Source organism: Bombyx mandarina, chromosome 02, assembly GCF_030267445.1.
Source record: "Bombyx mandarina strain Sakado chromosome 02, ASM3026744v2".
In the NCBI taxonomy this organism is placed as follows: domain Eukaryota; kingdom Metazoa; phylum Arthropoda; class Insecta; order Lepidoptera; family Bombycidae; genus Bombyx; species Bombyx mandarina.
Window position 1 is genome coordinate 3,150,126 of NC_143209.1, and position 14,081 is coordinate 3,164,206.

General features: G+C 38.8%; 2 protein-coding genes across 2 annotated transcripts in view; both read right to left on the reverse strand.

The window, feature by feature from the left end:
* The window catches only part of LOC114241967 (trypsin-3), a 30,241-nt gene extending 16,160 nt beyond the window's left edge, over positions 1-14,081 (reverse strand). The window contains exon 1 of the mRNA XM_028172975.2: positions 13,769-14,081. The gene's annotated coding sequence lies outside the window, so the exon portion shown is untranslated. The remainder of the gene's footprint in view (positions 1-13,768) is intronic.
* On the reverse strand, positions 6,498-8,114 carry LOC149503396 (uncharacterized). Its single transcript, XM_089734960.1, has 2 exons — positions 7,046-8,114; positions 6,498-6,659 (listed from the first exon to the last, which is right to left on the reverse strand). The coding sequence occupies exons 1-2, from the start codon at positions 7,973-7,975 to the stop codon at positions 6,654-6,656; spliced, it is 936 nt and encodes a 311-aa protein (XP_089591086.1). The 5' UTR covers positions 7,976-8,114; the 3' UTR covers positions 6,498-6,653.

Genomic DNA, 14,081 nt, shown 5'->3' on the forward strand with positions numbered 1-14,081 from the left:
CGTCGCCCCAAACACGTCATTTCGGATCCTCCCGATCCACTAACCGTGCTTTTAGGTACCTCAAGCACCGGTCATCGTTCTCGTCGAACCCGTCACTTGCGACGAAGGGCTCGACGAGTAAATTAACCCTCAAACACAGCCCACTGAGTTTCTCGCCGGATCTTCTCAGTGGATCGCGTTTCCGATCCGGTGGTAGATTCTGCGAAATACTGCTCTTGCTAGGGTCAGTGTTAGCAGCTCTCCGGTTTGAGCCCCGTGAGCTCACCTACAAACGTTAGGGTGAAGCTGAAATAGCCTTCAAGGATAGCCTTGAATGCCTGATAGCAGCATAGGTAGGTAGTAAATAATAGACACGTACGTTGCGTTCACCGTTTATTGACACACTGAAGTGAATACTTACTTACAAACATAACACCTCCACCCTTATTTACTACACATTATAAGCACAATTAATATATATATATATATCTTAACTAAGCGTACATAACAAACTAAAGTAAAAAAAACAAAGAGAGGTTATAACTATAAACTTAATCTATATCCTCGAATCCATATCTAACTGGTGGCTTGCGTATTCTTACAGGACGTTCACGTTTGGGTGTCACATTTTCATTGATACTCTTACCACCAGTACTACATGCTGCCTTGTCTATCGGCACAGCGGGTCTCATAGGGCTGCCACGAATAGGCGATACAGCATCCTGTGCCGGTGTGCTATTTTTTGGTGGTGAACTACTCTTCCCCGAATCGTTGACCACCGCCACTGGTTCCTCGCCACTTGTCATGGGAAATGATAGCGACTTACGTGATTGTGTTCTTAAGTCTAAATTTTGCGCGATCAGTTCGGGACTTATATTTTTACGAATCGATGCAAAGGTATCAACTTTATCTATATTTTTTGTAACCCTTAATTTTAGCTGATCGACGTGCCTATGATTCTCGGTTCCAAAACTAGATCGTACACAGTAATCACGACTACCTAATTGCTTGAGGATCGTCCCAGGTACCCATTTATCCAGACCTCGATAATCCCGATACCACACCTTAGTGCCCGGCTCGAGTTGTCGCTGCACACCCCCTGCGTTTTGCTCGCTCCGCTCTTGTTGCGCGATAACTCGAGATTGCCTTTCTGGTTTTAAATTATCTAATCTCATACGGAGACTTCGACCCTGTAATATATTGGCTGGACTATCGCCGGTAGTTGCATGTTCTGTATTTCTGTAGGCTAATAAAAATCTACACAGAGCTGTATCTACGTTTAAATTCTGTTTTAATGCCTTTTTAATCGCACGTTTACAAATTTTAACTGCATTTTCAGCGGCCCCATTAGAGGCGGGATGATAGGGAGCTGAATAAATATGTTTTATGCCATTATGAATCAGAAACTTCTGAAAATCAGAGCTCGAGAAAGGCGGTCCATTGTCACTGACCGTTTGCTTTGGCAGGCCGAATTTTGACCACAAGTCCCGCAGTACCGATATAACCGCTTGTGCCGTTGTCCTCTGCATTTTAATTGCCTCTATCCATTTGGAGCATGAATCCACTACAACTAGATAAGTGACTCCACCTATGGGGCCTAAGAAGTCTAAGTGTAACCTGGACCAGGGGCGTGAGGGCCAGGGCCACGAGCGGGGCGCGTGTGTAGAAGGTGCGTCTGCGACGGCAGCATACACGGTGCAAGCGCGACATTCCGTCTCGAGCGCTTCGTCGATTCCCGGCCACCAAACGTAACTACGTGCTAGCGATTTTGTTTTCACTATGCCCATATGCGGATCATGAAGCTCCGTTATTATTTTGTTTCTGCATGAAGAGGGTATAACCACACGATGACCCCACATTATACATCCTAATTCAATATAAAGTTCGTTTTTCCTATTATAATATGGTTTTAATTCATTAATTTCTATGTCTAAGGGCCATCCGTCCCTTATATAACTTAACACGCGACTTAAGATTGGATCACTACTAGTTTGTTTTTTAAGAACATTATAATCTATTAACAGAGCTTCTGTTGAGAAGTGTAAGTAGGTTTGCTCGGGTAAGTCTGTTTCCTCGGAAGCTACGTAATTTTTTTGAGACTCGATTAACCGTGAAAGTGCATCGGCTACATTTTTATCTGTCCTAACGTACTCGATTTCAAAGTCATATGCTGATAGTTTGATAGCCCAGCGCTGCAAGCGGCTAGCTGCCGCGCTCGGGATACCTATGTTAGGCCCGAAAATGCTCACCAGAGGTTTGTGGTCGGTCCGTAGTATGAACTTTCTCCCATATAAGTATTGATGGAATTTTTCCACCGCGAAAACAATCGCCAATGCTTCCTTATGAATCTGACTGTAATGTAATTCATGAGTGGTGAGTGCGCGTGAAGCGTATGCAACGACGCGCTCCTGACATCCTGGCCCGCGCTGCGCCAACACGGCACCCAGACCACGCGCGCTCGCATCCACAGTCAACACCGACTCCAAAGACATATCAAAATGTGCGAGTGCTTTTGTACTACACAAAAACTTTTTAACATTCAGGAAAGCAGCATTCTGTTCATTTCCCCACATCCAGTGCTTACCTTTTTTTAAAAGGGCATATAAAGGTGATAAATGTGCACTCAAATCTTGTATGAACTTCGAATAGAAGTTTACCATACCGATGAAAGATTTTAATTCTGTCACGTTATTTGGGTGTGGCATTGTTGCTATTGATTTGACTTTCTCTGGGTCTACACGAACCCCATTTTGATCTATTATGAACCCTAAATACCTCACTTCTGTTACCATGAACTCGCACTTACTCCTTTTAATTTTTAAGCCATACCTTTCTAATATATCTAATACTTCTTTTATAGACTTTAAATGACTGTCTAGGTCCTGATTTCTAATCAATATGTCATCATAGAAAACTACTACATTTGGGACATTTTTAAACATATTTACCATTAGTTTTTGAAAAATGCCTGGGCTCGAAGCTAACCCGTAGACGAGGCGGGAATATTTAAATAATCCTCTATGCGTATTGATAACCGTGTACTCGCTAGAATGTTCTGATAAGACTATTTGATTATAAGCTTGAGATAAATCAAGCTTAGTAAAAAATTTATTTCCGCTGAGATTACTGAATAAGTCCTCCATTTTTGGAACCGGAAATCTGTCGATTGCTAATACTTTGTTAAGGGTTACCTTATAGTCCGCACATATTCTCAGACCGCCGTCCGCTTTGCGTACTACGACAAGTGGCGTGGCCCAGTCGGAGTGGTCCACCGGTTTGATAACGCCGCACAGTGGGTCGATACTGTGATTTTAGTGACTTAGGGACTAACTTTGTTTTTTTATAAATTTTTTTATGTAGATAGATAGAGCTCGTTAATCTCAATAATAATTGTTTTGGGCAAAAATTACAATAACTTTATAGTTTGGTCAGAAAAATGTGTTTTGTGATTTTTTTGTATGGAGCGGGTCACATTAAATTAAATTCCTGCTAAGTACCGCGAGGTCCCGCTTTGAAACTTTATTTTCCTTATACCTTGCCTAGTCTACTATCATTTGATGCTATGAACATGTGCATAAAGTTGCAACTCTGCCAAATAAATGGATCGAAAAAAATTAATAAATACATACAATAAAAACCTTTTTTTCTTTTTTCGTAAGTGCTTTTAAGTTAAATTTGATATGGATTAGTAAGTAAAAGCAAGTAATGATACCCATAATTACATAATACCTAACAACAATACATTTAGTAGGTCTCTAATTAAGCAATCTCTCTAATTATTAGGATAGTTAACATTATTTAATGAGGATAATTATTTAAGCAGCCATTACTGGGTAGTAGAAAATATAGTAAACATTTGTTTGTCACTGGAAGTATAAAGTGACTATGCTTATTATATACTAACTAGTGTTCGTTTATTCGTACTACTACTAACATCTCGTGATTGTCGTTGTGATCTTGATGTTTCCGTTATAATTGATAATTTTGTTAACAATTTAGAATTAAGATTTTAAGAGAGCAACTACAGTCGCTGTCTGATAATAAAAAACTCTTTCAATTCCTACAAAATCAAATAAACGTGACCGAAGAGAAAAATGTTGAGCTCTAAAAATTCTGTACGCAATTTTGTTCAAATATAAGTGCAATATGGAAACGAAGTAGTCGCATGTTAGCACAGTTTATAAGAAAAAAATGTGATTGGTTAGAATGTGCAATAAACTGGCCCGAAGGAATGATATCTGAAGCTATCAACACTGCACATGAAAGGCTCGAGATTTCTAATACTGAAGATGTTGAAAATGTACCACCCTCAAATTTACTACAGAAGCCTCGACATCTATTTTTGCAACTCGAAAACCTTTTGAAGAATTGGGATCCAGGAAAAAACGAAGACGCATTGAACAAATTTACCAATCGCTTTCGTTATCCCCGGATGAAATGAAAGCTACTACAATTGCTAGTTTGAGAAACACTAGAAATGAAGATGTAGGAGAAATAATGAACCACTTGTCAAATCACCCCGAAGATCTAGAAAAAGTTAAGGAGTATTTAATTACAAGTAAAGTGAAAAGTAGTACATATTCTCCCGATGAGGCAATATTAGTTTAACTTAAATTAAGTGGCAGTATATAAACCTAAGAGAAGCAGCAAGTGAAAATAGGTCTGATTTATACCCTTCTTAATATAAAATTAAGCAAGAAAAGACCAAATGTTATCCAGGGAAAGACGAGGTAATTATTACTGAAGAAGGAGCTGCTATTAAAATGCAAGCATTACTAAACTTGGCGCTATATAGGCTTTTAGATGTGATTACTTCGGATTTGAACTCTGCAAGAGAGCTACTGCTTATAAGCAAATAGGCTTTGATAGAGCCCTAGGTCAAAGTAATTATAAACAAAAAACTGAAACAGAGTTTGATGATTCATCTATTTTCATGGTCAGTCTAGTTCCTATAAGGCTTCAGAAATTTGATAGAACAATTGTTTGGGAAAACGACCTACCCTCATCAACTTTTTATTGCCGTCCAATAATGTTTAAATTTACAAAAGAAACGCAGTCAACAGTGACAATTATAAAAGCTAGCATAACAGAAGAAATAGAAAGACTTCAGCCATCAAAAATCAAACAAGTTGAAGTTAAGCATCAATTGCACATGATGATGATAGACGGCAAAATAACCTCATATTTGTCAGAAACATTTTATGCTGTCTGTGATATTTGCAAAGCAAAACCGTCAGAGTATTTTGGAGTGACTTGCTTATCAAAGAGAAAATAATGAAGAAATATTCCAGTATGGAATGCCATCTTTACATACCTGGATAAGATGCATGGAGTGCTTACTTCATATCGGTAAATATAATTTTATTACTTCACAATTTTTTCATCGTATGTAGTTTCCTGTGAGATAATTTTTAAAATGACACTTTTTTTGTTTACGTCTTATCGTTTGGACTTCAAGAAATGGAGTTGCAAGGGGCGATGACAAAGAAAAAATAACAACCAGAAAAAGTGCTATACAGCAAGCGTTTAAAAAGGAATGCGGTTTACTTATAGATGTTGTCAAGCAAGGAGTAAGAACAACCAATGATGGCAATACTGCCAGAAGATTTTTCAGGGATGCAGAAGAAACAGCCCGCATAAAGGAATACGTAAAGATTTAATAGAGAGGTTTCACGTGATTCTTCACTCTGTTGCATCTGGAGAGCGCGTTTCCAATTTTTCCGAATTTTTTAGATATACTGCAGTATTGTATGTTAATTTATATCCCTGGTATTATATTGTATACCTTCCAGTATTCATAAATTGTTGGCACATGGCAGTGATATACAATAATGAAGAACTTTGGTGCCATTCGTATAGGTAAACTCTCGGAAGAGGCAGCGGAAGCTCCCAATAAAGATTTTCGGAAATATACAGAGAGTTGTTATTCAAGAATGAGAAGTAGGACGTCGACTAATGAGGATATTTTACAAAATCTTCTTTCGTCTTCTGACCCAAAGATCGAAAGGTGAAACAAAATATATAATATTTAGAGAGATTGCTTCATTAGAGACCTACTAAATGTATTGTTGTTAGGTATTATGTAATTATGGGTATCATTACGTGCTTTTAGTTACTAATCCATATCAAATTTAACTTAAAAGCACTTACGAAAAAAAATATAAAGGTTTTTATTCTATGTATTTATTAATTTTTTTCGATCCATTTATTTGGCAGAGTTGCAACTTTATGCACATGTTCATAGCATCAAATGATAGTAGACTAGACAAGGTATAAGGAAAATAAAGTTTCAAAGCGGGACCTCGCGGTACTTAGCAGGAATTTAATTTAATGTGACCCGCTCCATACAAAAAAATCACAAAACACATTTTTCTGACCAAACTATAAAGTTTTTGTAATTTTTGCCCAAAACAATTATTATTGAGATTAACGAGCTCTATCTATGTACATAAATTTTTTTATAAAAAAACAAAGTTGGTCCCTAAGTCACTAAAATCATAGAATCGACCCACTGTGCGCCGGCGGCCAGCATCGCGTCGAGCTCGGCATCGACGCGCTCGCGCAGCGCATACGGCAGCGGTCGCGCGCGGCAGTAGATAGGCACCGCATCCGGCCGCACGATTAACTCTGCTGTGCCCCCCGTATATTTACCCAATGTGCCGTCGAACAAGGATTTATGTCTAGAAACAATTTCATTAATTAATTTATTATAGTCTCGTGCGTGTTCGGTTACAAAGTTACTGTGTTGTATTTTAAAACTCGTAGGTTTTGATATTTTTATAGGAATATTCAATTCAGCTAACCATTGTCGGCCCAATAGATTAGTCGTTCCTTTGTCTATGACATACAAATCTAACATTTTTGAAACACCTTGGTACTTCACTATAGTGTTTATAAACCCTAAAGGCCGAATGATTGAGCCATCGTAAAATTTTAAATTTAATAAGCATGCCTGTAACTTCTCCTTAGAAAAATATTTATCATAAACATTCTTGCTAATACAAGATAACGCCGATCCAGTATCGACCTCCATCTTGAGCAAGTAATTTTGGACTTTAATACACACCGGTTTATAATTACTCAATGTCATTTGGTACATAGGCTCATTTTCTTCTCCACACCCGTCCTGTTCATTATTGAAGTTGTTGTATGTGTCATCGTTGTTTTGATCGTATAATAAGTGCAAAGGAGCCCGCTCTCGGCCTCCTCGTCCCGCACCGCGCTGCCCGCGCCACGATCGCCTGTTGCCGCCTCCACCCCGGTTCCCCTGGCGCCCGGTGCATGGTGAACCCCCGGCTGCCTCCGCCTGGTTCTTAAGCCCTTTTTTGGGGCACATTCTTCGTAGATGGCCGGTTTCATGACATGAACTGCACACGTAGTCTTTGTATATGCAATCCTTTGCTTGGTGTCTCCTGTCTCCACATCTTGAACATTCATTGAAGTTAATTTTGTTAACCTCCTCAATTGGCGTACGTTCCACTGCAATCGCATCCCTCTCCGCAGCTTCTAAAGACAAAGCTAACGTAACTGCACGCTTATATTCTAATTTCTCCTCGGCAAATAACCTTTGCCGTATGATTTCGCTCTTTAATCCACAAACCATTTGATCACGCAGATTTTCATCCAGCGACGAGCCGAACTCACAATTTTTTGATAATTTTTTAAATTCTGTGACGTAGTCAGCTATTGACTCATTCAGCTGCCGACGTTGTCGAAACTTGTATCTTTCCGCCAAGATTGAGGGCTTCGGTTGCAGGTGAGCTGCCAACATCGCCACGGCATTAGCATAAGTTAACTGTGACGGCTTCGAAGGGCTGGCTAATGTCGATAATAAATCGTACGCTTCCTCACCCATAACGGAAATTAATGTGGGTAATTTTAAATCGTCAGTCACTTTATTCACCAAAAAGTACATTTCTAATCTCTCAACATATGAGGACCAATTTCCACTGTTTACCGCAAATTCTTTCAACTGCCCGACCGACATTATGTTCATATAATTTTAATTAGTTCAAACAAGAAACAAACAAGCCACAAATTGATTTTTTTTCCGCGTTCGCCACTAGTAAATAATAGACACGTACGTTGCGTTCACCGTTTATTGACACACTGAAGTGAATACTTACTTACAAACATAACAGTAGGCAAAAAAAAGTTTACCAATTTCATAAATTAAAATATTTTTACACAAAACTTAATACGGCCAGAACTAAATTAAGTATTTTTACGTAATAAATTATGATGACAATATATTTTTGCGGTGGTATTTAATTATCTTCTAAGAACTTCTCAAAATATAAACAAAAGTTTGATTTTTGAATCGAAATGACTTTCTAACCAAACGATTCATGGATTATAATATTATAAATGTTGTGTACATACTAGCCACCTCAGTACCGTGTCAGAGGATTTTTTCGAAATCTGGAATACTCATTTCTGACCGACGTACCAGTCTTTCGGTAGAAAAAGTTAAAAAGCTGATGTTTTTATGCACCAATCAGAAATAAATAATATTACTAACTTGTTATTTATATTAATGTACAATGTTGACCAAATTCTGGTTTAATAATAATATTCATATTAATGTACATAATATTACTTGTAAAATATTTAGTATGAAGTAAAATTCCTAGATATAATATATTATTTATATTAATTTAATTACTAATTTATGTGTATTATCTATGATTAATGAATATTAACTTATTTCACGAATACTGTACTAGGTTTAACTCGTTTTCCCGTGTTATCGAAGTATATTAAGATATCAGGATATATTCACGACATATGAACTGTGACCGAAATGATTGAAATGATCGAATCTTTATAACCCGATCACTATACGAATAGGTCACGATCGACCCGGGTCATGGAAAACGATTGACCGGCACAGGTCTAATCCATATTCAGCGAGTTTGTTTCATTTTCTCATCATATTTTAGTCGTCTATTATCAAAGGTGGCAATCTGTGCATTTGGACAAAAAAATGTTATTGATATGTCAATACAGATTGATTTGAATATAATCGTCTCCTTCAAAGAATACGGTTCAAAACCTGCATTAAATAAAGTATTAACTTAACCTGTTATTTATCTAAGATGTCGTTCAGAAGAGTTTTGTGACTGCCAATGGAATACAAAGTCAATAATTCGTTTTTCTGATTTACCAATCATTGTTCAAAAGTCACATTGCCGGCTTTGATAATAGTCGACTCATTTATGGACTTCCAAAACATTAAATCTGAAGAGAGAGACAAGAATGAACGAAAGAAAAATAATAAACTTTTAACTTGACATTACTTCACAATTGACATGATTTGGGTGGACTCGACTTGACTCCGCGAAACCGAGAAAACGCAGAGTCTACAAAAATTGTCATTTTTGAATTTTTAGGCATTAATAAACTAGAGATAATAAACGGTATTACAAATTTGAAGTTTATCAAAGCAAAAAGCAATAGCGCGATTCAGAAGTACACACAGCGCCATCTATTGATAATAAAGAACACTAATAATCCAATGACAGTCTCACATTATATGCATGGCCGGCATGTCATATGGATGGAGAAAGGTGCATTTAGATCATCTCTCGCTTCTTCAACATATCTTGTTCAGCTTCGTCCACCGATAACCGGTCATGCCGAAGGTCGGTGTTTTCTTCACACGACAAGGTCTCCAATTGTCAAGCTAGGCTGGTTTTTGTTTGCCGTACCGATTTCAAGGAATTCATTAATTTAACTGTGTTTTTTTTTGTGCGTTAACATAGATTTGAGAGTGTAGGCGTTGACGCCACTATAAGTAAGCATTGGCGGCGTATTTTTCTTTTAAAATTAATTAAAAAAATTAATACGTGAAGTTAAAACTTTGTATCCCTTTTTACGAAAATTGCGCGGACGGAGGAGTATGAAATTTTCCACACTTATAGAGAATATAGAGAAGAAGTGCACAATGCTAATATTTTTTTTTAAATAATGCATAAAAGATACTATTAGAGGCGACTCCCTCTTAAGTCAAAGTCGATGGGCGGAGCCATTGACGACGAGCACTCACGTGGACTCGTGACGTCATCTGGAGGGGCAACCGACCGACCAGCGGGGACATCACGCCACCTCGGATCACTTTTGCTAGAAGCGCGCGCAGCGTTCACTTGTCTTAGATTTAATATTCTGTGTCGATCGTTCCTACCCACTTTTGTATTTTTTTTATTTATTTAAATTATTAAGCAGTTGCTAAAATCAGAAGTGGGATAGGGCTTGTGCCCTATCCGCTTTTGGGTTATCCTGGCGTACAGTTTATTTTTAAAATTTGCATTAAATTAACAAAGTAATGACCGATATACGTGTAACTGGAAGCAGGGTAGGAGGACGCTCGCATTCGCCGAATGTTCGAGACCAATATTGGAGAATAATATTGGCGCGTTTAATTGCTTAAAACTCAAATGTGAACGTTGCGCGTGAGTCGAGCCCGCTAGGGTTGCATAGAAGACGCACGTCCCTCGACCGCGGACGGTGGTGGCGCCGGACCCGTGGTGGCGTTGGGAATCACATCACCGCCGCCGTCAGAGTCCCGCGCGTACGACGCTACAGACAGGATCATCGGAGCATTAAGTGCACTGTCCAAAGTAAGGTCGAACCATTTTTATATTTCTAATTTTGACCCCAGCGTTAATGATATCGATCCTTGGTGCGAAGTAGATTTTTTTTGTCGGATACCCTCTTATGAAATGTAATAAATCACCAAGTAACTAGCTCAACGACTTTATCACAACCGACCTTACGGTCTATTTTTATTGACGCGATAGAACATGCTCGAGACTGAATGCTCAGTTTCGGTGGGTGGAAATAGCATTCGAAGGGTTCAAAATGTTACTAGTCGGCAAACTCCATCAATACGTCAATTAGACAACAGTCCGACTGTCCAGGTCGGTGATCATGCAAACGGGACGCCGTGTTGTTCCATCGCCGTGTCGATTGTACCCGCGTTTGAGAATAGATGTAAAATAGTTCCACCACGCGTTGTGACAATAAAAAGGCAACTACCACATCAGCACGGAAGTTAACCGAATCCATTAGATTCGTAAATTCAGATCGAGCTCATGGTTACCTTATTTCTAAGTTTTACCCTGCCGTGCAATAGATAGACACAATGTGTAAGGAAGTAGAATGGGTTAGATCCTTAACTGGGAAGGCACTGAGTATTTGTCACGAGTTTTGGGCTGTCTTAAGAGTGATGAGCGTACTTGGTTACACGTGTGATTGTCTAGTGACCGGACGTGGGGTAACTTCGTAAAAGACTTTAAGCCGTTGTGTCCGCGAAAGTTAGAGTATGCCAATATTCTTTATAATGCTATGCAATTAGCATCAGATTGCTTTGCCTCATACGTCGAGTGCGCCAGGAGATCGTTGCTATGTCTTAAGATGGTCAGAGTTCTGACTGACAAACTCGGAACTTTAATAATGATACGGGGCATAATGGGCCCTCTGGTTGACTCGCGAACGCTAGTCTACAGATTCACGATTTGATTTAATTTTTGGTGGAGGTCAGGTTAGGCCGAGTCCTCGTAGGGTTCAGGCACTAGTTGAGTCACCAGTGACGCGTAATGTCAAACATTCTTGGGGTTGACTGCATGCTTCCAGAGATTTACGTGGTAACATAGTTCATGTAGATGTTGTAACGTGGTAACATAGTTCACGCAGAGATTTACGTGGTAACATAGTTCACGTAGATGTTGTAACGTGGTAACATAGTTCACGCAGAGATTTACGTGGTAACATAGTTCACGTAGATGTTGTAACGTGGTAACATAGTTCACGCAGAGATTTACGTGGTAACATAGTTCACGTAGATGTTGTAACGTGGTAACATAGTTCACGCAGAGATTTACGTGGTAACATAGTTCACGTAGATGTTGTAACGTGGTAACATAGTTCACGCAGAGATTTACGTGGTAACATAGTTCACGTAGATGTTGTACCGTGGTAACATAGTTCACGTATATGTTGTGACGTGGTAACAAAGTTCACGTAAAGGTGTGACGTGGTAACGCAGTTCACGTTACGAGTGTATTAGCTTGACATGTTAACTTGGCCATGTCAACCAGACTTTACTCTCACAGTATATTATACACCCGATATGGTAACAGTGCCGTGTCGTCAGTACATCTAACGTAACTCAACAAGAGCCTACTATACATGAACACACTGAAATGTGATGTAAAATGCTCACAAAAACTACTAACTTTTACTAATGGTTCATGGTACCAAAATCATGATTGTAATGCAAACAATCTATTTCTATGACGATATCATAGAACACCCCGATAGCAACGCTGTGCACAGAGTGAGTCCTGCATCGTCAGAGATTGAAGACGGTCATGACATCCAGGTGAACGTGGACGTCCACCAGTCAGGAGAGGCCGTATTAGAGGCGACTCCCTCTTAAGTCAAAGTCGATGGGCGGAGCCATTGACGACGAGCACTCACGTGGACTCGTGACGTCATCTGGAGGGGCAACCGACCGACCAGCGGGGACATCACGCCACCTCGGATCACTTTTGCTAGAAGCGCGCGCAGCGTTCACTTGTCTTAGATTTAATATTCTGTGTCGATCGTTCCTACCCACTTTTGTATTTTTTTTATTTATTTAAATTATTAAGCAGTTGCTAAAAATACATTAAATCAATAAAGAAAACATTACACACACTACATACAATGTATTTGACGCACACACGCATGCATACTATTTATTGTCAAACTTCTTGACGTCTGTGGTCAAATTGAGAATAGATTAAATATTGTTTGTCTTTATTAATATTTTTTTTTATAGTGTAGCCTTGGCGAAATTTGTTATTATGGAAGTATAAAATACAATCATAATAGTGTACAAACTTACCAATCCAATTAATTATAGTCGAATTTCGACTAATGCGGGACCTCTAGTACAGATAAATACATTTACTTGGGTAAGCAAATAGGGTTTAATAGCAAAAACAATGAGTTAGAAGCAGAACGAAGAATACAAAATACTTGGAATAAATACTGGAGTATTTAAGAAATATTTAAAAATGAACAGATTTCTTAGTATAGATTTTATTATCTTCGACTACATTGATGACCTACTCGTTAAGTTTGTTAACGCCGGTTTTTATTTTTGCTAAAAGGAATTGTTTATTTCTCATGGACGGAGCGCTTGAGGCCAGAACGATACCGGTCTGGGCGAGCGTGGTCCATGACGTACCTCAACACGTACTGGTTCGTTCTCGTCTCTGGGTCACGGCTCGAAGGACCAACAGACCATGAACTTTCTAGTTATCATTATAATTGAAGTAAGTTTAGACGAGACAGTCACGAAATTAATTTCAAATTTGAACTAAGACTTTTGATCTTGATCGGACTGCGGTCATTAACCTTTCTGGTTCGACTGCTCTGTGCTTTTTATAAATGGGATTGTGGTACTAATGCGGGTAAAGAATACCAAGAAAATGCTTTCAATGCAGCGGTGGTAGATAGAAGTGGCTAATGCGAGATCCTCTGACTTACACGGATCGGAGCACACTATGTTATCTCATAGGCATTTGATACATATTTTTTTAAATGTGTTACAACCCTTACAACGATCTTGAATACCCGATCTCTTGGACTAGAAGCGCTTAAGTTACGTTGACCTGTAGCCTGAGAGCTATTAAGGCTCGTCAAGTCATACGACAGCACTTAGCGGCGACTAAACGGTATACCAGTCGGAACGGCTTAACAAACGCAAAAAACTGGGTCAAATCATAAAATCCTCGGTTACCTTTATCCGGAGACTGCGTAGGACACACCGGCGCCTTTCACTTTCCTCCGGAACTTTCACTAACGTACTATCACAAAACAAAAAAACAAAAAAACAAAAAAGCATTCAATTACGAATTAAAACGAAAAACAACAAAACAAAAAAAACAACAACCCGTATATAATGAATGAAAAAAAAAAAAAGTTAATTCGTTATTTAAAATGAATTTTTTTTTTTTTGAGATGAAATTAATTTTTGTCCGTTCGAATTTTGATTTCGTCGTTCGGTCAGCGAGCGCGGTCCACTTTCGACGGTGGCGGAACGCGTACTGCCG

Excerpts from the sequence above, each read along its gene's own strand:
- LOC149503396 (XM_089734960.1), bottom strand. The coding sequence starts at position 7,975 with ATGAACATAATGTCGGTCGGGCAGTTGAAAGAATTTGCGGTAAACAGT.